This window comes from Leopardus geoffroyi, chromosome A1 (assembly GCF_018350155.1).
Source record: "Leopardus geoffroyi isolate Oge1 chromosome A1, O.geoffroyi_Oge1_pat1.0, whole genome shotgun sequence".
NCBI classification, from domain to species: Eukaryota; Metazoa; Chordata; class Mammalia; order Carnivora; family Felidae; genus Leopardus; species Leopardus geoffroyi.
In genome coordinates this window covers 156284301-156309446 of record NC_059326.1, presented here as the reverse complement: position 1 = coordinate 156309446, position 25146 = coordinate 156284301, and the positions used below count along the sequence as shown (strand labels likewise).

General features: G+C 37.6%; 1 protein-coding gene across 4 annotated transcripts in view; it reads left to right on the top strand.

The window, feature by feature from the left end:
* Window positions 1–25146, top strand: part of KIAA0825 (KIAA0825 ortholog) — a 396110-nt gene that overhangs the window by 162991 nt on the left and 207973 nt on the right. For all 4 annotated transcript variants that reach the window (XM_045498038.1, XM_045498057.1, XM_045498048.1 and 1 more), the window contains 3 exons: window positions 10266–10445; window positions 15637–15861; window positions 24149–24557. In XM_045498038.1, coding sequence (XP_045353994.1) covers window positions 10266–10445; window positions 15637–15861; window positions 24149–24557 — 814 coding nt within the window. The remainder of the gene's footprint in view (window positions 1–10265; window positions 10446–15636; window positions 15862–24148; window positions 24558–25146) is intronic.

The following is a 25146-nucleotide window of genomic DNA, read 5'->3' as shown; positions in this document are numbered from 1 at the left end:
TTTTTTGCATAATGAGAGCACTGTTATGGCAGAAACTTAGTGTTTGTTATACACTCTGTGTGTGTGTGTGTGTGTGTGTGTGTGTGTGTGTGTGTGTTGTTTTACTTTGTAAGTATGAGCAAAGTGCTGTTTTATGCCTGTCTTGAAGGAGATGACCAAAAGTAAAAATATACTCCCTCTTGATACCCTCAGTGTACCTAACGTCGATGTCCTAAGCTGCTTTTGCTGGTGATGATATCTGTACTCTGACTTGTTCAGTCTTTTTTCTTCTCTGGATTTGTACCCTATTCTTATTAGGAACAGTAGAACCATATTTGTGTGTTTTTGCCCTAGTCTTTTCCAACCAAGTGTCCATCCTGCCCTAGAATGATGATGAACTAGCTTAGAATGTCAGTGGGCTCTGGGGTGCCTGGGTGATTCGGTTGGTCATGATCTTGTGGTTCGTGGGTTCCAGCCCTGTATCCGGCTCTGTGCTGAGAGCTCAGAGCCTGGATCCTGCTTCGGATTCTGTGTCTCCCTCTCTCTCTCTCCTCCATCCCCACTCGTGCTCTGTCTCATTCTCTCAAATAATAACTAAACATAAAAAAAAAATTTTTTTAAAGAGTATCAGTGGGCTCTGTAGAACTATTATAGTCCCAGAAACATTTATCACTTATTGCCTAGGGTCTGCTGAGTTTCTCTGAGGGTGGTGTGTTTATAGGGTATTAAGTAAAACAAAGCTTCTTGACTTTAAAATGCAAATGTGTCACCTGGGAAGCTTGTTAAAACTGCAGATTCTTATTCAATAGGTTTGGGGATGGGCCTGGGTCTCTCCATTTCTAACAAGCTCCCATGTGATGCTGCCCCTGCTGCTGCTGGTCCCTGGCCCACCTTTTGAGTAGCAAGGCTGTCTACGAAAGAGTCTATAGACTCCTTCTATAGTTGCTATAGAAGGCGAAGAATCTGACTATGTAGCTTGTCTTTCCAGTGTATTACTGGCTTGTGAGGAGACAATATTTACCTAGGAATATTTATAAACCATTTTATCTGGAAGGTCACTTAGTCAGAAAACGTGATCTCAGTATTGATCTGATTATGTCACTCCCCTCCTAAATCCCTTTAGTGGCTGCCCACTACTTATAGGGTAAGGACCCTCTCCTTGAGACATGAACAATGCCCATTGTGCTCTGGCTGTGGCTGACTCATCCAACATACTGCATCCTACTTTCCTCTAGCTTAACATGCATTTTCTGGTCTAGGTTGTGCATCCTAGATTTGTGTATCTGTAACAGCAAGGGCCCTGCAGAAGTGTCGTGAGAAAATAGGCAGGTACTTTAACACCAACTACCTTTTAGTTGGCCCATATGACAAGTTCTTTTCTGCTGCAGAACCTTTGAAATGTGGTTTTTGTGTGTCCAGAATCTCTTCCCTCTTCATTTTCCTGGCCGTCGCTAATCCTCTTTTAGCTTGAATCTTACTTCCTAGGAAGTCATCTTTGATTGTTCCAAAAGGTCCTACCGTGATTCCTTTTGTAACACTTGTTACAATTTTAAGCAAATGCTGAATTAACGTAACTATGTACTTAACGTCTGTCTCAGTGGGTGCAAGTTCCAGGAGGGCAGATAGATCATCATTGTATCCCCAGTGCTTGGCCTCCTTCTTGACTCTTTAGTACACAGAATGTACTTGAAATCATTTATTGAATGAATGAGTGAATGAATAAATGGCAATTAAATTTCCATGAAGCAATTCCGTTTCATTCATTTTTAAATGGAGTACTAATATTGATCTTATGTGTTCATTTTAAGGTTTAAGAAAGTAAATACGAAGTACCATTGTTTGGCACTTAGTAGGTGCTTAATTTGTATTAGATTCTTTCCTTCTTTTATACTGAATGCGTGGAAGAATACATCTGATGTATTTTTCTTTTCTAATCACTCCTCCTGTGGTCCCTATGCAGTGGTCTCTCCTTGTGCTTGTCAGTAATCCTTCCCTCTGTCTAAGCATAAATTTAAGTGCTTCCTAGGAAGTAGAGTTTCTCCTTTAAGGCCTTGTGCCTGAGAAGGTATTGACCGAGCAGCTGTCAAGATGCTAGCACGTGAAGATGAGAACTGGGGCAAATAAATATTCTCAAGTTCTAAATATTGTAACACTCCTTGGGAACCTTCACACACAGCTTGGGAGACTGGGAGCATGAATTTTGCTATAATGCTTCTCTTCCACGGAATCAAATCTAATCTGGCTTGACAGTGGCTGAAATATTTTATATTCTATCTCTTCATGGCACCTAGAAAATGTCTAATATAACTATAGGAACATGTGTCTTCTTTAGCAGTTAATGTGCTTCTAGTGTTAGCATTGCAAAATGATTGGGCATTATATTACAAGTGATACTATTATCATGAATTTATGTAGCATCTTTGTCCCCAACAACTCAGAGCGATTTAACATATTATTTCATTTATGACCCTTGGATTATTAGGACCATTTTGCAAATGATGAAACTTGGATTCAGAGAAATTGAATAAATTGCCCACTTGATATTTAAGTGGTCCTTGTTAGCAGAGAGAAGAGCCATTATTTTGTGACAGTATATCAATTGTTTTTAAATAAATTTCTAAAATAAAAACATGAGACTTTATGGAGGTATTCATTCTTAGAAATAAGAAGTAACATTCTTTTGAATTAATTTCTGAAAATTTCGGTTACTTGATTTTACAAATATGTTCTCTATTAGACTAATATTTAATGGGCTCTAACTGGGTACAAGGCACTGTTCTCAGTCGGAGATAGAGTGGTAAATGTGACATGCCATAGTGCCCTTACATTCGGGGGGATTAATTGCTGGGGAAAATTGGAGAGGACGGACCTTATAAAGTAAGGAGGTATTAAAAATTGGATAAGTTCAGCTGCTAATAAGTGCCATGGAGTGCTTTTATAAAACAGAGTGACTGAAGAAAGATTGACAGACTGGGTAATAGGCAAAGGCTGCTCTGAAGAGTGAATGGCTACTTGCTTGAAGTAAGTTATTTGGGAGTAGATGGACGATGTCCTTCACTATTAGATTATTTGGAATACATGTACACTTTCTTCCAGTATTCTAGAATGGGAGCTGGCAAACTTTTGTATAAAGGGCCACATAGTGAACATTTCAGGCTTTGTCAACTCTACCATCTCTGTCACGGCCACCAAACTCTACCACTGTCATAAGCAAATGAGCATGGCTGTGTAGGGGAGGAAGAAGTTTTCTTCAACACTCTTAGGGCTTCTGAACGGGTTGAGAATTCAACTGACAAAGATACATTAACAGGAGAAAAAGAATACAAATTCATTTTTAAAAAATTCTTTAATGTTTATTTTTCTTAGAGAGAGAGACAGAGAGACAGAGTGTGTGCAGTGGAGGGGCAGAGAGAGAGGGAGACACAGAATCAGAAGCGGGCTCCAGGCTCTGAGCTCTCAGCACAGAGCCCTACACGGGGCTCGAACTCACATACTGTGAGATCATGACCTCAGCCGAAGTCGGACACAACTGGCTGAGCTGCCCACGTGCTTTCTTTCTTGCTTGCTTGCTTGCTTGCTTTCTGATACAGGAGTGACCCAAAGAAACAGTTAAATTGGAGCCTTTTTATGCTAGGTTCAATGAAGAATGGACAGTCATGGAGAAATATGATAGGTCAAAGGGTATGAAATTAGTAAGTTGGGGGAAACTTAGCAGGGCCTATTTGTTAGGATCCTTCTTAGTATCCTTTTGACTTCAGAAACAGGGATGCCCCTACCCTCCTGGTATAGAGAGGGCACCTGTCCTGTTTCAGGAGAGAAGAGCAGGGGGAAGGTCAGAGTGACCTTCCTGCTTCTGCTGTTTTCTCAAACTCTTTCCAGTGTTTAAAATATTCAGTATGCCTAGGTACCATATTTGAGGTAGCCTGTCAGAGCCCCATCAGCTGTATTCCAATGAAGTTTTATTTATGCACACAGAAATTTGAATTTTACATAATTTTGTGTGTCACAAAGGATATCCTACTTGTGATTTTTTTTTCCAACCATTTAAAAACATACAAATCATTCTTTGCTTGAAACAGAAATCAGTCTGTTGAAAACAGGCATCGGTCTGGATTTGTCCCCTGGGCTTGCCAACCCTTGCTCTAGAATATTGTACAGCACCCAGGCTCCCACGGTGGCTTTAGTACTTCTCTGCGGTGTAGTCATCTGGAGAGGAGACCTGCACATACTGCTAGCATGACAATTTTAACTTCTCTCCCAAAGTCTGAATAGACATTCCCACTGGGTAGATGGGCTTGATATCTGCCTACAATTTCCCTTTGAAAAGCTTTGACTTGGATTTACCATATAGCCATTTAGGGACCTTGTGTATTGGGGGTCCAGGTGGAGCTCAAAACTTATCTCTCACTCCCTAGGGCTGCCAGCTGCACAATTTGGACCAGCTATCCACCTGTGCTTAGTGGTCATCAGATCCTGCCTGAAATATCATGGTCTTTTCTTGACACAACTTGTTTAAAGGGAGATTGCCCATTAAGAGTGAAAACTGTGCCCCTGGGTGGCTCAGTCGGTTAAGCATCTGACTTCTGCTCAGGTCATGATCTCACATTTCGTGAGTTCGAGCCCCACATCAGGCTCTGTGCTGACCTCTCAGAGCCAGGAACCTGTTTCAGATTCTGTGTCTCCTTCTCTCTCTGCCCCTCCTCCACTCATGCTCTGTCTTTTTCTCTCAAAAATAAATAAACTTAAAAAAAAAAAGAAAAAGATTGAAACTGCTAAGATGTTACCTAGGCCATACCTTGCTTAAGTGAACTGGGTATGTATAACTTGGAGAAGAAAAGACTAGAAGAGGCAGGATAGCTATCTTCGAATATTTTAAGTCTGAATGTAAAAAAAAAAAAAAAAAAAAAAAAAAAAAAAAAAAAGCTGTCCACATCAACAAGTAGAAATACTTGGGAATAAGTTGGAAGGAGATGGATTTGGCTGTCACTCTGTCAGTCAGAAAACCTGAATTCTCATCCCAAATGATACCTGAGGAAATTGTTTACAACTCTGTGCTTCTTTTCTTTATCTACTAAAGAGAGGAGAGTAGATTTCTATACCCCTTTCTGATAACAGTATCGTGTAATGTTTCTTAAAAATGAAAAACAGCTTGGTAACTTTGTTTCAGTATTCTTTACCTCAATACCTAGGGTTCCTTGTCTCCCTGCTTCCAAGAATAAAGAGGTGGACACAGAATAAAAAGAGCAGCAGGCAAAAGTTTATTACTTTCTTACAGAAAGTAAGAATAGTATGAAAGCTGTCTTAACAGAGAGGGGGCATTGGAAAGTGAATGCCTGTGAGAATAGGCAGGGGTCTTTTTTAAATCGGGTTTTGGTGGTGAGGGTGGGGTGCTTCCCTTCCCCCATTTTCCTTCTCAGGTTCTACCCTTATTGGCTAGGTAACTCTAAATGCCTAGGCATTTCTTTTTGATTGGCCCATTTCCATAATGGTCTATGGCTGTACCATTCTATGGTCTACTACTTATTTTTATAGTCAGGATTTTTGTCAAATTCCTGATGGGAACATGAGGGGGAGTAGGTGGTGTCTGTTACATGCTTAAGAGGAACTTACCCCCAAGGAAGTTTGCTATGGTCAGTCATGCCCGGCATTGTTCCAAAATAAGTGGTTTTCCCCACCCAGGGACCTCAGGTCCGAACCTTTCCCTCTATGCTTCCTGAATCCTAGCTTTTCGTATCATAACTTGAGCTGTCCAGCAGTGGGACAGCTGCCTGGAATGGTAATGGAAATCTCACCACTGTAAGTATTCAAAAAGAAGCTAGGTCACCATTGTCACGAATGCTAGAAGACTTTTTATTCATTGACTCAACAAATGTTTATTCATTTATTGACCAAATATTTACTGACCTCCTTGTGAGGTGCCTGCCAGTCGTATAATTTCATTATGTTTCTTAATCAGATGGTTAGAACCTGATGTAAATCTGTGGGCTAAGAATCGTTTTTTCAAGACCTCTTTTGGCTGTGCTTTGTTACTCTTTTTTTAATATTTTTTAATTTTTTTTTTAACGTTTATTTATTTTTGAGACAGAGAGACAGAGCATGAATGGGGGGAGGGTCAGAGAGACAGGGAGACACAGAATCGGAAGCAGGCTCCAGGCTCCAAGCTGTCAGCACAGAGCCCAACACGGGGCTCGAACTCGTGAACCACAAGATCGTGACCTGAGCCGAAGTCGGACACTTAACCGACTGAGCCACCCAGGCGCCCCATGTTATTCTTTCCAGTGTCTACTGGTAAAGCAAAATCCTTCTTTGACCCAAAATGATTCATTTGAATTAAAATTAAATCCAACTTTGGTGACCAGATTTCTTTTCAAATTGGCAATCTCCTTATGCAGAGTAAAACTTTGCACTTCTTTCTGCCTTGCTTCCTTTTTCATTTGAAATGCTCACTTTCATTTGCAAACGTAAAGGACTTGAAGTTAATTTAAGAGTCTATTTGTAAACAGTAGAGCCAGGATTCCGAGATTCAGTTTTATAGAATAGTACTCCTGCTAAATGTAATACTAGAAAAAGGTTTTATGGTCAAAAATGTTTTAAAACACTATATACTAAAATCCCTTCTTGGAGAGGCACAGGGCTCATGAATAATTAAAGGCTCTGAGAAATCCTGCAGAAAACAAAACTATTTAATATTGTTGAAGCCAGCACTTCCAGAACATATGGGCTACTACATTAACATACCATGAAATGCACTTTGGAGAAAATCTTATCTTATAAAGAGTATGGAGAGGAACCCTAGTAGATACAGGTAGATAGAGCCAAAACTGTTTCAAAGAGGTTTGCCTATCTACATTTATAAATCTGTAGATATTACATAATAATTTTCAAATACACAGAATTACCTGTGCCTTCTCTATAAAGATGATCAGTTTTCAAGACACTGGAGTCAATTGTCCAATTAAAAATCTCTCTTGAATGTAGCTATTTTCTTGATGACTTGTAGAGAACTTTTGTATTTTATTTATCATCAGCCTCTTTAAGACTTATTTTCTTTATTTGTTAAAAAAAATGGAGATTGATGAAGTTTTGGGGTGGTGGGGGGTTTGTGGGGTCCAGAGCCGATGGTCAAGAAAGAATTCTTAAAGACATCTTTGGTGCAAAAAGGTGATTTTATTAAAGCCGGGAGACAGGACCAACGGGCAGGAAAAGCTGCACTGTAACTGTGGGGCACCATTTTATGGAGTCTGGGGAGATAAAGTCAAGAGGGAATTTCCAAAGAGACTCTCACATGCTAAAGACTTACTTGAGGCCTACCTATTGTCAAGTTAAGGTTGTTTTTCCCCCTAACAAAAGCATTAACGTTGACAGTAGGAGTTCCCGGACTTCAGGCTTTTGATAGGATTGCCTTTTTCTGGTAAACTGGTGGAGACTCTTAATCAGATTAACCATTTGTTTTTTGTCCTTTCTTGTTTTTGTGCAGCCAGAGGTGTCCAAGGAATATCACACGAATCCCACCTTGGGGGGGGGGGGGGGGCGGGGCAGGGCGGTGCTAGCTTGTGTTTGTGTTTTGCCCTCAGCTTGCCTCAGGCTCCCTCAACAGAGATAATCTACACTTAGTAGATTTTTGGGGCGCCTGGGTGGCTCAGTTGGTTAAGTGTCCAGCTTAGGCTCAGGTCATGATGTCGTGGTTCCTGAGTTTGAGCCATGCATGGGGCTCTCTGCTGTCAGTGCAGAGCCCGCTTCAGATTCTGTGTCTCCCTCTCTCTTGCCCCTCCTTTGCTCGCTGCCACACACGCATGCACTCTCTCTGAAAAATAAACATTTAAAAAATATATACACTTAGTAGAGTTTTTGTGAGGATCAAGATAAATAGGTAAAAACGTGCAAAACAGTGAGCAGAGAGCCAGCACCATTGTGGGTATTCAATAAAGGCCTGTCTCCCATTTCACCATTAATCACAGCCCTGAATTTGGGACTGTGGTTGTTCAAAAGAGGTAGAAATCTGATGTTTAGTTTATTTGGGTATTGAGGAAAACAGCATAGAAAAGGTTGTAAATGCTTTAATTTGCGTATGAGAATTTTAGAACAGAAAGCAGGAAAATAATTCCCAGGAAAGACTTGGGAAAGAAAATCTCTGAAAAAGAATGATTTTGTTTTGTTTTGTTTTGTCTTCATAGTTTAATTCATAGACCCATCTCATGAGACTTTGTTTTTAAAATTTAAATTTTGCCAAATTAAGAATACTTTGAAGGAGGAAAAAGTAAAAATCAAGTCACGTGTAACTGAAAACTTGTAAATAAATGGCAGATCTTTGTATCTATTGTTACCTTTTATGCAGTAGACCCCAAACCAATTTTCAAGTCAGGTTTCAATTTTATTGTTATTAATTTTTACAGTGAACTAGGCTGTGATTTTCAAATTTAGTTATTCTTTGAAGCCATTTTCACATGACACTCCGCCCCCTTTTTCTCAGGTATCAATTTACCAGCCTGGTGTTTTAGGTGTTGAATCCTGGTTTTATAGGCTACATTTTCTATCCCTGCACTTTCTCTCTAATATCTATGTCTAAAGTGAGTCTTTCAGCCTCTTCCCTTTGGTTAGGGATGCTCGTTAGAGCCTGGTTAATTCAGCGTCCCTCAGCTGATGGCACTCTCTTCACCAACATTGCTGCCAAATCCATTTTAGTGACTCAGCAGGAGCTTGTCATTAACAGCATTTTTGTAGAAAGTAAAAATTAAGCAGTCTTGGAAAGCAAAATGCTAGTGCACCATGTATGTGTAAATCTGTGCTAGCAGTAAACACAGGCTCCTGGTGGGGTTGGTGGGGGAGCTCCTCCCCAGATACCACCCTCTTTTGAAGCGCTAACAAGTTTAGTTCTAGTTAATGTCTGCAGTGAAAAGAGCCCTTCAGTGTTACTGAAAAGGCAATCTGTTTTCAATTCTTTTATTTGTTTATAGAAGGTATGAAACATTTGATAGATAGAGGGGAGCCAGATGGAATTCAAAATAGCAGCTTTATTATTGCTTGGGTCAGAAAATATGGCTTTAAATATGGCTTGCCCACACAGCCTCATTTTCCAGAATTAAGATGATCCTTCTGTCCCTCCAACTGCCCTAGCTGCCCCCTTCCCACCTCCCCAAGCCACCAACAGAGCTGAAAGCCACGGAACTCCCTTGCAATGGCAGAACCAGCCCTCATAGACTTAATGAGGAGGAGAACAGGCCAGAATGCAACTCCCTGTGGTCAGGTTGGCCCCAAACTCACCACTGAGAAGAGTCCTCCTTCCTTAGCTAGAAGTGTGGAGAAAGACAGGAGTGTGACTCATATTAAAGGGAGAACTATAAGAGAGTGCAGGCCTGGGTTAGTTGTAGATCTGATGGGAAAATACCTCTTGGGTATTAATATTGACTGAGGAAGATTAGACTAAGTGGATGACCTTTGTTTGAACAGTAGATGCTCTAGACAGATCTACAACTCCTTGATATTTATGTCTTTCACGATTGAAGACACACCTGGGGGATTTTCCATTAAACAAACAAGTGTCTTGTCCAGAAGGCTGAGGGAAAGAAAAAGGAAAGGGCTAGACCTGCATGTGGAGGAGCATGGAAGGGACGAACTTAAAAAGAAAGTTAAAAGATTAGAACCCTAGCGGAGTCTTCTTGAAAGGAATAGGAAATAGAAGAATGAAAGGGAACGCAGAAGAAAAGCCCTAAAGTGTAGGAAATGTGCAAGCTGGGAAAAACCAAGGTTTGTGGAGGAGTGCCTCGAAAAGGTATTGGTTTTCACCAGGTTTCTAGGACACCAACCTTAGAAACATTTGAAATCATCTGAGGCTCACCCTCCATCCAGACCTTCTTAGACAGTTGGTGAGGTCCGACTTAGAACTCACCTTGGTGGGTGTCTAGGTGGCTCAGTTGGTTAAGTGGCTGACTCTCGATTTCAGCTCAGGTCATGATCTCACTGCAAGCCCCATATTGGATTCTGCCCTGACAGCATGGAGCTTGCTTGTGATTCACTCTCTCCCTCTCTCTCTCTCTCTCTCTCTCTCTCTCTTTCTTTCAGGTCATGTCATCGTGACCCTTCTCACATTTTCCCCCCTACAAATATCCTAAGTATCTCAGTAACAATATTGGGTTTGGTGGGCCATTACTCTGAAAGAATATGGCATTTCTCTTATTATGTAAATATTAACCAAATATAGTTTTACTGCAATATACTTGGGTAAGTGACAAGAATTTAATCACATTCACTGATACCTATCTTACTAAATTAATTTTATTCTTTCCAAGAATGTACCTTTCAAGAGCAAGGTTCTGATACAGATGATAATCTGAACCAAGGATCCAGCTTAATAGAAACCATCTTTAAAGTATTGTACCATTGCAATTTTTCTCCACAAACATTTGGAAATGTTTTTGTGAGCTACATGGAAGAAGAACAATTATGGAACTTTCTATATAACATTCCAGGTATGAAAAATTTACTGTTTGTAAAAGAAGTGTTTTATGGATACTTAAATATATCTTTAAAGATGCTTTGAAAGTTTTATTGATGTCACTCTTGTTGAGTCTATTATTTGTAAAAGTTTATCACACATTTTTTTTTAAGCATAACAGTTTCTTTGGGGAATCATTAACCATTCAGTCCTATCAAAATATAATATACTTGGGACAAGGTGCAGGGGAGGGAGAGGGAGAGAAATTATGTAATGCAGATTTTCTTTTTAAATTACTATTAGGAACTGTCCCCTCATAAAAATTTAGTTTAATATTTACCATAGATTATGTTTTGCTCTTGAGCAAGTAAGACATTAGTGACATATTATTCTTGGATGCATTTTTTGGCAAACCAATGCACAAAACTACTAGTCATTTTCTTTAAACGTAAAAAGTGTTTATTACGACCACAGCACCTGTGTCTCTATAAGGCAAGTATGTCTTCTCGTTCCTTTGGGAACAATATGTTTTTCCATTTGTATTGTTCTTCTGTCTACATAGAATGGATGTTGCAAGTTGCATATGTAACTAGAAAGTGTTCATGGGTTGCCCTACCTTGGGGCCAGATGAATAGATTCTCACCTTGTTCTATACTTAATATCCTGCCTTAAGTTACATACTTATTAATATCTTGGGAAAACAAAGACTGAGAACCTAGTGGTTATATTGTTAGTCCCTTAACCATTTACATCATTTACATTTGGCTTTCAACCTACAAACATTTTTATACACTGTTTCAGCAACTACATTTCCATGAAATATTTCCTAGGATCCATATAAAAAAATCTAACTTGCTCATATTCATGGTTTCACTCTTCCAGGACTCTGACTATCCTCTAGATACTACTTGAATATCTTTTTAGCTAGTTTAAGGTTATTATGTTACATCTTTTGGTCATTATCCCTGAAAAATACCAATAGATAACTGTATAATGATTTTTAAAACCTGAATCTATCACTTAAGACTCCCTAACAATTATCTCCTCTTAAAATTTTATCTCCTAGTTTCCATGTATTTCCTACTGTGATCTCTTTACCCAAAGGAGGGACAGTTTTCCAGTTAAAAAGACTGAATTACTTCTGATGTAGACTTTATGGAACTGAAAGAAAAATAACCTTGGAAGCCCTACCACTCCGGTTTTTAGTTATTCAGGTGAAGTGAGAGCCGAATTCTCTCACAAGATGACAAAGAATTGTTGACCCACATGCTTCAACCACTATTTGTCCTTCAACACTTAAGTTCTCGAACCATTTTGTCACTTAGCACAACATTGTACTGAAGATACCAATGGCCTTCAGGTGCTGCCATGAGAAAGTGAAACTGCTACTCACTCCTCATTAGTCTTCTCTTCATATACACATTGAGCAAACCCTTCTCCACCAGGTCAGACAAGTCTCTTGAAACAAGTGTTACACATATTAATACAGCCTGAATTGTGTGGGATGTTTTAAAGGATCAGAATTTCAGATTGGTGCAATATCCTTGGTCTTTGTATAAATTGTTTCTCCATAAGCATTAAATATCCTCTGGGTCTTGAATATTTTCTGGAACCTGAGACCTTACAGTGGTCACAAGGGACTCCACTTTTGTACAGTTATGTATAAGATATATATACATAAGTGAGTACTTGTTGGTATTATTGTTTTGAACAAACTTATCTGTTAGATCAATTATGAATAAGAAAAATAAAATTTTTTTATATTACCAACACTTATTCCTTCTTTAATGTCTTTTTTTTTTTTTTTACTTTATGTAAATCTGAGTTTTCACTCTTGTATTATTTCCTTTTACTCTAAAGAATTTCATTTAACATTTCTTGTAAGACAGGTCTACTGGCAACCAATGTCTTCCATATTTGTTTGTCTGAGAAAGTCTTTATTTCTCCTTCAGTTGTGAAGGATAATTCTGCAGGGCATAGAATTCTAGGTCGTTTGGGTTTTTTTGTTTGTTTTTTATTTTTCCCCTTGATACTCCTACATATTTCACACCCCTGTCTTCTTGTTTGCATGGTTTCTGAAAAGCTGGATGTTAATTCGTCCCTTTGTTCCTCTGTAGGTAAGGTAATTTTTTTTTTCCTCTGGCTTTTTTCAGGACTTCTTTGCCTTTGTTTTTTTTTTGTAGTTTGAAAATGATATGTGTAGGTATAGTTTTAAGTATTTATTCTGCTTGGTGTTCTCTGAGCTTTCTGGATCTGTGGTTTGTGTTTGATAGTAATTTGAGGGGAACTTCTCGGTCATTATTGTCTTAAATATTTCTTCTGATCCTTTCTTTTTCTTCTCCTTTTGCTATTCCCATTACACATATTACATCTTTTATAGTTGTCCCATAGTCCTTGGATATTCTGTTCTTCTTCTTCTTCTTTTTTTTTTTTTTTCAGACTTTGATCTCTTTGCCTTTGAGTTTTAGAGGTTCCTATTGAGATATCCTCAAGCTCAGAATTCTTTTCTCAGCTATGTCCAGTCTACTAATAAGCCCAGGAAAGGCATTCTTCATTTTTGTCACAGTATTTTTGATGTCTAGTATTTCTTTTTGGTTCTTTCTCAAGATTTCCATTTCTCTATTTACATAGCCCATTTGCTCTTGCATGCTGTCTACTTTATACATTAGAGCCCTTAGCAAAGTAATCAAAGTTATTTTAATTCCTGGTCTGGTAATTCTGATTTCCATGTCTGTTTCTGATGTTTTCTCCTTTCAAAACTGTGTTCTTTGCCTTTTAGTATGTCTTGTAATTTTTCTTGGAAGTTGGACATGATGTATTGGGTAAAAGAAACTGCTGTAAAGAGGGTTTTAGTGATGTGGTGGAAAAGTGGGGGGAGGGATGGGAAGCATTCTATGGTGCTATGATTAGGTCTTTTAGTGGACCTGTGCCTCTGGATGATGTACTTCATAAGTGTTTCTCGGTTTTTTTTCTCCCATTCTGTGTAGGAGAGTATAGCTAGAGTGGGCTGGAATTGGGTATTTCCCTTCTTCTAGGTCAGTTAGACTCTGATAATACCCCAGTGGGTTAGGCTCTATTTTAGTAGTTTCTCCTGAAGGCAACCCTGAAGAAGAACAGAGTGCTCTGACTTATTTCAAAATGTTCCTTTTCCTTTTCCCTTGCTGGAAGCTCTTGGGGATTCTTCTCTGACATTTGCTATGGGCACCTAGTTGAACTCACAGAGATAAAACTCACAAAAGTGTGGCAACCTCCACATAACAGGGTCCCCATTGAATTTTAACTCTCAGGCTTGTCTACACTGAGCCTCCAGCATTTCATCAATTACAGTTCAGACTTCCTACTTTGGCACTGGTTCCCATGGTAGGTTCTGCTTATGAGTCTCCACTCCAGTAAACTGTGACTCCCTGTATTTGCTGTCCATCACTCCAATCTTGGAGGCGGTGGTTTGCCTTATGTCCCCACCTCTCTACAGATCCAAGAAGACTTGTTGATTTTTCCATCTGTTCAGCTTTTTACTTGTTGTAGGACAGAGAGGCAACTTCTAAGCTTTTTATATGCAGAGCCAGAAACCGGAAGGGCTCGTCACTTACTATTTTTTTCTTCTCTATTCTCTCTTCCTATATTTCCTTCTCTTCTTGCTACATCTGTATCTTATCCCTACTGTAGGCATCTGTGGATATTGCTTGATCCTCCCTATACTATCCCATGCTCAACTTGTTGCAGAACCCTGCATCAAAAAACACTGGGCACCCTATACTATAATATTGCAAACTTTACAGAAAATTCCTCTTAGGTAAAATAATAATAACATAGGTTTACATGGTGCACATAGTGCCTACTATGTGCTACTTGCTTAACACAAATTAATTCATATAATTTTAAAATAATTCTTTGAGATAGGGCTGTTATTTTCTGTATCATTTGTAATACCTTGATTTTATTTTAAACATTAAAAATTTTTTTTTTAATTTATTTACTTTTTGAGAGACAGAGACAGAGCGTGAGTGGGGAAGGGCAGAGAGAGAGAGAGGGAGACATAGAATCTGAAGCAGGCTCCCGGCTCTGAGCTGTGAGCACAGAGCCCGACGTGGGGTTCAAACTCATGAACTAGGAGATCATGACCTGAGCCAAAGTTGGACGCTTAACTGACTGGGCCACCCAGGTGCCCCAGCATGCTGGTTTTAATAATGGATTGAGTCACTTGGGAAATATTACCTTGGAGTGCCTGACTGACTCAGTCAGAAGAGCATGCAACTTTTGACCTCAGGGTCATGAGTTAGAGCCCCATGTTGGATGTAGAGATTATTTAAATTAAGAAAAAAAGGAAATATCACCTCAAATTTTGAGGGGAAAAAACATATGGGTACTTTTCTGTGTTGATTCAAGTGGTTATCCCAAGACTTTCCTGTCACATTAAAAAAATAATAAAATTTTATTGCATTTATCACACAAGTAATACATATTAACGGTTGGTAATCTATATTATCAGAAAGAAGGTAGGATAGCAGAAAGAAGAAAAGAAGGGAGGATGGGAGGATAGAAAAGAAGGAAAAGTAAAAGAAGAAAGAGGGAAGGAGGAGGAAAATACCTGAAATCCCATCAGGCATTGATAATCACCATTAACCTGGAGAATGCATCTTTTAATTCTTTTATGTGTGTGTGTGTGTGGTATAGTGTGTATGTAATAAAAATAACATGTCATAGTTTTCCTAACATGTCTTTATTTTTATTTTTTACTAAACAATATATGGCTTTATTGTGTTGATGGATATATCTTAGCTACTTAAATAACTGATGATTATTGGACATTAAGATTATTTTTAATTTTCCTTTATATCCTTTACATGATTATAATTAATTTCTTAGGATAAGGTCCAGAGAAGGAATAAATGAGTTAACAGGTAAGCAAAATGTTAAAGATTTGGTATTATTGCCAAGTTATCATCTAAGAAAATCATACAACTTCAATTTCCACCATTAGAGTTGCAGACCACAAGCAAATACTGTTATTCCCTGTTATTTTAATTGCCATTTTCTTTATTACTAAGAAGAAATTTTTTTTTTAATTTTTATGGACTGTTTATTAATTATGTGATTTCAAGGTTAAAAACAGCTCTTCTTTTCTATGGCTTTAAACTAGCTAATGAGAAACTGAATTCCCAATTAAATAAGGCACAAAATATTGCCAGATTCTGCTAACTATAATATGCTGTCTGATTTTAAAGTCTCAACATGCATGGTGTCCGAGCCAGAGGTCATCCGATGCTTGAGATTGGCACTGACTGATGCTATCAAGGACATTGTACAGCAGATAGTATTTGTGATGAGGTCTGGGAGAAACTGTGGGCCCAACCTAAACAAGCACAGTGTTCCTGAACGTTTGCGTGAGAGCATTCCAAAGGAATGGAATTATACTCCAAAAGAAACTAAGAGGAAAGAATCAAGCAAAGGTACCTTATTATTATTTTTTTTTTGTAAGAACCCATCCTTGAAGAAGCAATTTTCTAAGATATGAAATCAAGTAAAATTCTAAAAATTATAAGATTTGTAAACTATGTTAGTCCTTTTCCTGCCATTTCTATGTATTTGGGACCTGTAAATTTTTTTTTCTTTTTTTTTTACTATGAGCCTTATGACCAAGGAAACTAGAAAGGGAAATGACTCAAATGGTCATCTTCTTTATTTAACTATCAGCTCAGAATTTTCTGTGATATGTTGTGTTCATGTTAGTATTCACACATTAGTCGATGATTGTGGCTAACTTACCTCAAATCTGTTGAGTAATCTAAAATTCATACTCTCAAGAATATTGCTCTGATGTTTAATGTTCTTTCCTTGAAGTTTTTCCCTCTGCCACCACTAATTATTACTTTCTTTTTTCTTGTTAACAGACCTACTTGTGTAGCCTTTAGGTCAAAAATAGCACTCCATTGAGTACCTACATAGTTTTTTGACAGAGTAATTTCCCCCAATACCTATGGTTCTGAATTCCGTGCATTGTTCCTATTAGGGGCAGTGCATCTATTAAGTGCATTTTAGAACATGAGTTACATTATTGATTTATTTTATTAATTAAGTGCTGTCTTCTTAAATGGTTTCTTTGTACCTATGTGTTTCTGCATTACAAAACATGTAATGTTTTATTATGTATATTATATAGACATATGAATGAATCTTCTTAGGATTTTTAAAATAAAACTTTTTGAGGACGCCTGCATGGCTCAGTCAGTTGAGTGTTGGCTTCAGCTCAGGTCATGGTATCGCAGTCTTTGAGTTTGAGCCCCCGTTTGGGCTCTGTGCTGACAGCTCAGAGCCTGGAGCCTGCTTCAGATTCTGGGTCTCCCTCTCTCTCTACCCCTCCCCCACTCATGCTCTGTCTCTCTCTCTCTGTCAAAAATAAATAAACATTAAAAAAAATTTTTAATAAAACTTTTCCCTTTATATTAATCTATAAAAGAATATTTTTTTCATTAACTTGAGGAAAGTTTCAATGGTAAAATACTCCAACTGAACCTACTAAGTCAATTGAAGAGACTAGCCTTCTTTCATTCTTCTCTATGGAGATCCTAACTAATGTGGCTCTTATCCAGCGACCTTATATTACAAACTCAAATCAATTATCTATCTGTGACCTTTCATGGTAATGCTTTAATTCTGTCCAAGCCCTATTAAACTGCCTTTGAATCTAGTAAAGCCATTTAATTGAAATTGGAAAATGTCAGCTTTTCATTACTTCAGTTCTTCCTTGTCTGAGTGGTTGCCATTTCTCCTTCATTCTAGCTTTTGGATATTTCATAGATTTTGAGCAATTCAGGAGGCATAATCTGTAGTTAATATATCATGTTGTATGAGTAGCACTATTTTGTTGGTGGCTTTCAGGTCATTGTATTCATGAAGTTTTGCCTTCTACAGGTGTTCTGGAACTCTTCCATAACATTTCAAAGAACCGCTGGTTCCAAGAAAAAATGCTTACTTGTAGATACCAGTTTTTGTGATTTTCCTTACTAAATAATATTCTCCATAAAACTATCACTAAGACTCCACCTTACCCCTGTCAGAATGGCTAACATTAACAACTCAGGCAACAAGAGATGTTGGCGAGGATGCGGAGAAAGAGGATCTCTTTTGCATTCTTGGTGGCAATGCAAGCTGGTGCAGCCACTCTGGAAAACAGTATGGAGGTTCCTCAAAAAACTAAAAATAGAACTACCCTAGGACCCAGAAATTGCACTACTAGGCATTTATCCACGGGATATAGGTGTGCTGTTTCGAAGGGACACATGCACCCCCATGTTTATAGCAACACTATCAACAATAGCCAAAGTATGGAAAGAGCCCAAATGTCCACTGATGGATGAATGGATAAAGAAAATGTGGTATATATATATATATATATATATATATATATATATATATATACATACAATGGAATATTACTCAGCGATCAAAAAGAATGAAATCTTGCCATTTGCAACTACGTGGATGGAACTGGAGGGTATTATGCTAAGTGAAATTAGTCAGAGAAAGACAAAAGCCATATGAATTCACTCATATGAGGACTTTAAGAGACAAAACAGATGAACATAAGGGAAGGGAAACAAAAATAATATACACAGGGAGGGGGACAAAACATAAGAGACTCATAAATATGGAGAACAAACTGAGGGTTACTGGAGGAGGTGTGGGAGGGTGGGTGGGCTAAATGGGTAAGGGGCACTAAGGAATCTACTCCTGAAATCATTGTTGCACTATATGCTAACTAATTTGGATGTAGATTTTAAAAAATAAAAAGTTAAATTAAAAAAAAAAACTATCACTACTACTACTAAGAGTAGAAGAGTAGAAGTAGAACATTCCAAATCACATAAATATATAAAAGAAAATGGTGGAGGAAAGTGACTTTATAAACCATTTTGTGCATTCCAGGTGGATATGACAATAGGAAAATACCATGATTCTCCATCTCTGCCCTCTTTTAGACTGACAGTGCTCAACCTTTATTATCCCTACAGTATACAAGACAGATTTCATTTACAGGCCAGACATTAAGTCACTTATTCATCCAATAAATATTTACTAAGTGAGCTACTACTACATATCAAGCATCTCAGTTGAGGCTAGAGATAAACTATAAAGAAAATACCTCTTCTTGGTGCTTGAAGACTAGTAAAATTGGTTCCAAATGGGTGCAAACACCCCAGGGAATGTACAAGACAATTCTTTGGTGTATAACAAGAAAGAAATGAAACTCTACTAAAATTTCATATGGAGATTGTAACTGTAACTGTCCCTTGGTCTGTGAGTGAGACGGTCATGTGCTGAGTTTGGTGTTGGTGGGGAGGTGATGGACAGTGCTAAAGCACTTCTTCAGCTTTCAAGGTGCAGTACTGAATTAAGTTTGTCCTTTGTATTTCAGAATCTGCTTTTAACAAAATTAATCCCCGCAAAACACACAAGTGACTTTGACATATTCCTATAAATCAACAGATCTACTGCAGTTTAACACTAATATTGATGCAAGGAAGAGCAAACAATAACAAAGTGAAAAAGTTCACGTTTATTTCTGTTCCTAACATGCGCTCTTACTCAGCCATATTATAAGGCAAAATGATGATGATCTGATAAGATTTGGTCAAAAGAGGATTTACAAAAGGAAATAAATAGGAAAACCACTTGAAATATGACTTCCCATATATTATTGTTAAACAAGAATTCCTCTTAAGTAGGTATTGTGCCTTGAGATACTAGCTAAAGATGGTTGGAAATCATCATGGCCAGCAAAATGTTTCAAAACTCAGCATCCAAAACATGAAGACAAACCTCTGTAATTGTTTTTCAAGAACGTTTTAAGTCAAATGATATTTAATTCAGTACTTTACAGAAGGTGTCTAAATAATGATAAATGTTTAGAGTCTTTTTTTTTTTTTGAGGACTCTAACTTATTAAAAGACAAATAGTTACTAGTGTAAGGGAACATTTGTCCTTCCTGAAACAGTGAAAATGACAGAACATAGAAAACACTGTAGTGACAAATTAAAATGCATTTCTTTATTTCTTTGTCAGCAAATACTGTTACATAGAAAATAGTGAAGATTTAAAGAAATAAACATTAAAATAAATTATACAATGTAGGAGATTTAAAGAGTTGAATCAAAGTTCAGATATTTCTGGTACAGCTCAGCTTAGGTATTTGTTATGCTTCAAAGTTCAAATACACAAAGAACTAGTTGTTTTGTTTCTTTGACAACAAATAAATGAAAGATATCCAGAAAAAATTTCATAGCAGTAAATTACTTTTTATTTATTTTATTTTAATTTATATTTTTAAGATTTTATTCTTAAGTAATCTCTATACACAACAGGGGGCTCAAACTTACAATGTCAAGATTAAGAGTCACATTGAGCCAGCAAGGTGCCCCAGTAAGTTACTTTTTAAAAAAAAGAATGCTTTATGGGAAAACTGTTGGAGTAATTATTTTAACTGAATGGGTTCTGGAGAGGAAACAGAGGTAACATTGCAAGAAAAATGTATTCATGGCACCATTCACATGCAGGTTATGGAGAAAGAAACCAAATGCAGAAATACACAAAATCCTATAAAGAAGTTCTTAAGATAGTTTATTTTATAAAATCCAGAAATATTCATTTTAGAAAAACCAGTATCACCAATAAAAATATCCTATCTACATACTTAAGAACTTAGAAATAATTTTTTTTAATGTTTATTCTGAGAGAGAGAGTATGAGCAGGGGATGGTCAGAGAGGGAGAGGGAGGAGAGAGAGAAAAAGGAGAGAGGGAAGAGGAGAGAGAAAGAGAGAGATTGAGAGAGAGAATCACAACCAGGCTTTGCACTGCCAATGCAGAGCCCACTGCCGGGCTCGAACTCATGAACTGTGAGATCATAACCAAAAATCAAGAGTTGACTACTTAACTGACTGAGCCACCTAGGTGTCCCTTAGAAATAATATTTTCTAACATAATTTATAATATTCCAAATAAAGGTTTCAATGATTCCTGAATATTTTTCTTAAAAATACAAAATTTATTTTTCATTTTGTTTGCTAGAACAACTGAATGACATCATGGATAATGAATATTTACTAGACAAATTTCAACAACAGCCTTGGCCTATTTGGTGCTTCAGATTGAACAACAAGTGCCATGATTTCATAAGCACAGTTATCGATATCCTTGTTCCCATGTGGATCTATGTATGTTCATGTAGTAGCTTTTTCACCTATGACAGCTATTAAAACCAAGTACTGACACAAACTGAATGTAAAACCTGCCCTTTCAATCATTGTATTCAAGTGTTAAACCCAGATTTTAAAAATTACAAAGCATATTCAATCACATTACCCTCACTCAGTAAATTATTATTGACATTTTATACCATTAATAAGTAAAATTTTTTAAATAACTTTAAGATGTTATTTTGTCTTTACTTCATTCATTGTAAATTTCCTTTCAGCGGGTTTTATAATCCACATAATATGTTATTACAGCCACTAGTACATGTCTAGGAAGAAAAAAATGATAAATACATAAATATTCATATCACATTGCATTCATTCTAAGGCATACATTTTTTTTCACACCTTATCAGCTCTGAAATTGGGATGGCCCTTCCAATGTGTAATATATATATGGCTTAGATAGAAGTCAAAACACTTAAATAGGGACAGAAAAATGAGTGTTTGGCATTCTTAAAAGATCCCTCCCTGGTGTGTTGTTAATATCACCACAGACTCAGAGTTTCTGTGATTAGTAGAACGAATTGATTAATCTGACATCAACCTAAAGGTTCTGATTGGAATTTGCTGTAAGCTTTAATGAAGTAGTGAGAATCTGAGTACTTGGAGTCCTCAAAATGTCTAAAGTATCAGTAGAAGTGCAGGTGTGAAGAGAATTGATAATATTTACCTGATATCTACTTAGATTGTCAAATGTTTCCTTGGTATCAGCAGTTAAATCCTCTTTTGAATAAACAGAACATAAGATACAATCTTTTAAGTCAAATACCTCAGAGTAGAATAGGGAGTGCATGGTACAAACACATAACGAACAACAAAACATTTAAAATATTTTAAGAACACAGAGAAGAGTGGTCACAGACGAGTTTCTTAATTTGCTTTACCTATATTTTAAGTCTCATCTAAGCATATTCATTTGATAAAAGGATAGCATTTTATCAAAGAACCATATTTTACAAGTACTAAACTAGGTGTTTTCACATTTAGTATTTTATTTAATACAATAATCTTATGAGATCTTTCAAATATATGTTGGGCCCAATTTTACAAACTTACAAAGACGATTCCAGTGCATTTTTAACATGATTCTTAAGTTGTCCTGAGTTTCTGTGGAGTCACTAGACTAGACATATGTTTTCCAAAAGCTTCGTACTTTTTTAGAGCAGAATGACTTCTTTAAATGTCACAAGTATCTTGAAAATTATTTCACATTGTTTTATTATTTTTGTTTAGTAAAAACAGAAAGGATGTTTCATGGAAATACGCAAAGCTACCTTCTTTTGACTTGTCACTTGGTTCCAATTATCAAATTCAGTCATGTATTTAGTGGATTAAAAGATTGTGTCTGGCTTTGTAGGATAGCCAAGGACCGATGAGGTTCTTTTATATGCTCTTGAGGAGATTTTTGTTTAGTTGTAAAGATAACTCATCAAGACAAAAAACATAAACAATAATAGATGATAATATAAAAGATGACAGAATGGCACATTATGGACCTAATTACCGAAGTGGTTATATAGATGGTATGTTCAAATAAATTTATAGGAGGAGAGGACTTTGAACCAAGAGTTGAAGAAGATGGACGACTCATGGAGAGAAAGGGCAACCCACGTGAGAGTAATGAGATATTCAGAAGTTTAAAAGCAATGAGGATAAAATAAAGATAAGGTTTACAGAAACTGGCGGAGGCTGGACTGTGGAGTGTTTTGACAGCAACCCTCTGAAGACTGATCAGTGGAAAACAGCTAAAACAATTGTGGCAGAGAAATTAGATAACAAATTTTACAGTATGTGAATCTGGCTTCACAACACAGGAGAGAGGCTGGGGATAGTCTGGAACAGAGAGATGAGTTAGGAGAATACTGCAGTAGTCCAACTACCTTTTATAAGGAAGGGCTTTAATAGGTCAGTAGGCATGGTTACAGTGAGGCGAAGCTGTATGTCAGATGAAGGGTAGGAGGATTTATCAACGTGGTTACTATTTAAAAGATTTTAAAAGACAAAAGGAAAGAAGGGACAGAGGGAGGTGGGGAGGGAGAATCAGCAAGGCCAAGCTAGTTCAGGAGGAAAACAGGGAGCTGAAGTAGTAGGACTGCTACCCTGGAGAAAGACCAAGAGTGAAGATTCTAGAATCATCCAGAAGAGTGGCTCTCAACAAGGAAAGGTTTTGCCCCCGTGGGGACATTTGGCAATGCTTGGAGACATTTTTAGGTCTCACAGCTGAGGAGAATGTTACTTGGCATCTAGTGGGCATAGGTCAGAGACACTGCTATAATATCTTATAATTCATAGGACACTCATCACAACAAAAAACTATACAGCCCAAAGTCATTAGTGCCAAAGTTGAAACACCCTGATCTAGAGAGGGAGGATCAGTACATCCTTCAGAGCAAAGAAGGGAGAGTGTGTAGACTCATCAGTCAATAGGCAAAGACTTCTTAGCAAACAACTACATTTAAGAGGTATTAGTATAAATTAGAACTAGAATGGGCCATGAAGAAACAAAGAAGAGTAATAAAGGTAACCATGAACCAGTTTGTTGGCCCATTTATTCACCAAATATTTATTGAACAACTGATATATGAGGTACTAAGGGTTGAGGATACAGAAGTGCCTTCATGAAGCTTATATTCTAGTGGATAGTAACAGATAAAGAAGAATTAAGGAGATATTTATTAGACAATGGTTAAGTGCTATAATAAAGGCAACAAAATGGCGTCTAATGATACAGAGGAAGTGGGAGCTGGGATGGGAAGAGCATGAAGGGATACTCTGGATGGGGTGGTGAGTGAAGGCTCTCTGAGGAGGTGACATTTGTGCTAAGAAGTAGAAGAGGCGCACCTGGGTGCGGCTCTGTCAGTTAAGTGTCGAACTTCAGCTCAGGTCATGATCTCATGGTTTGTGGGTTTGAGCTGTGCATGGGACTCTGCACTGACAGCGCGGAGCCTGCTTCTCATCCTCTGTCTCCCTCTCTCTCTCTGCCCTTTGCCCTCTCGCTCTCTCTCTCAAAAATAAATAAGCAAACATTAAAAAAAATAAATAATAAAAAGAAGTGGAAGAAGAGGAGCCAGTCCTGACAAGACCTGGAATAATTCTGCTATGGATTTCAAGGGAAGAGGAGAAAGGTTTAAGGAAGTATCAAAGGCCACAAAGAGGTCCACCAGGAGTGCTTTTGCATTTGTTAATTAAGAGGACATCGGAGCCCTTTACCCCTGCAGTCTTAATAGACAACAATATACCTAATAATTTAAAATTTTCGAATCTTCATTTGTGAGAGAGCAAAAAGTGAGTTTGAGGCTTGAGGAATGTTAGGCAGCACTGGAGGGGATCCCAGTAGAGTTCTGTCGGAATATGTCAAGCACTTGCTCTTCTCAACAGTTTTCTCCACAAAAATTAGACATCCCTACGCAACACTGAAAACAACACAGAGATGGAATGCAAATGCTAATATTAATCATACCTTTTCTTTCTTTTCTTCCCCAGGCTTCACGAGGCTTGCTGCTCAGGCAGTATCTATTGTAATCAGCGAGTTACCTACGGTGATTGCATGTTTGCCTCCCCCAATTAAATACTTCTTTTTTCTGTCTGAGAGAAAAATGTCAAAAAACTTTGTTGAATTGAAGAAAGCTAGCCTCCTTGTCTGGAACTTGATTGTAATTATATGTCAGATATTTGAGGATGGAAACACTGTGGAACTTTTAACAGGTGCCTCCCTTGACAGATGGAGTAAAGAGAAACTTGGTTTAATCTGCTTGTGTTTGGAAAGTATCATGGGAAAGCAGACAAGTGACCCTAATCAAATGACTCAAAAGGTCATACAGATCATTGAGCAGCAGAAACCCAACTGGATTGAGAGCCAGTTGGTGAAGGCAAGGAAACTGAGCACCAAATGGTAAAGCAATGTTTTTCTTTCACTGAATTTCATTAAATATGTTCACTATAACAAAATTACCAATAAACAACAACAAAATACCATAAGATAGGCAACAATGGTTATTCTATTAACTTAATGGGAACTTTGATGAATACAGAAAAAGGTAAATATTCCAACAAAAACTGCATTATTTAGATGTGCCTTGTTTTATGAAAATTTGAACCCCATTGATACCCTGGAACATTATACTTGTTTACTCACCATCTTAAGGTTTCTGATAAAAAGGGTGGGAGTTAAACCCAAGAGAATTTGGTTTCATTTCTTTTCAGTGCACAAACAGGTATCTAGTGGATAGCCTGGAGCGTTTTATAAATGGATTGGGCATGGAGATTAAATTAAGAAGGAATTAATGGGTATAAAAGGCTTTTTATTGCTTTCTGTGTACCTGATTGTCAAAAAGGTACACATTTTTCATCTGGTAATGTAAGAATCCCAGAGGGCAGCTGGGGCATATCACACTCGAGCTATAAACACACCCAGCTGTTTCTGTATGAAAATGTCAGCCTTCTCATAGGTTTGTCACCAAGAGCTAAGTGATTTGTGGTAT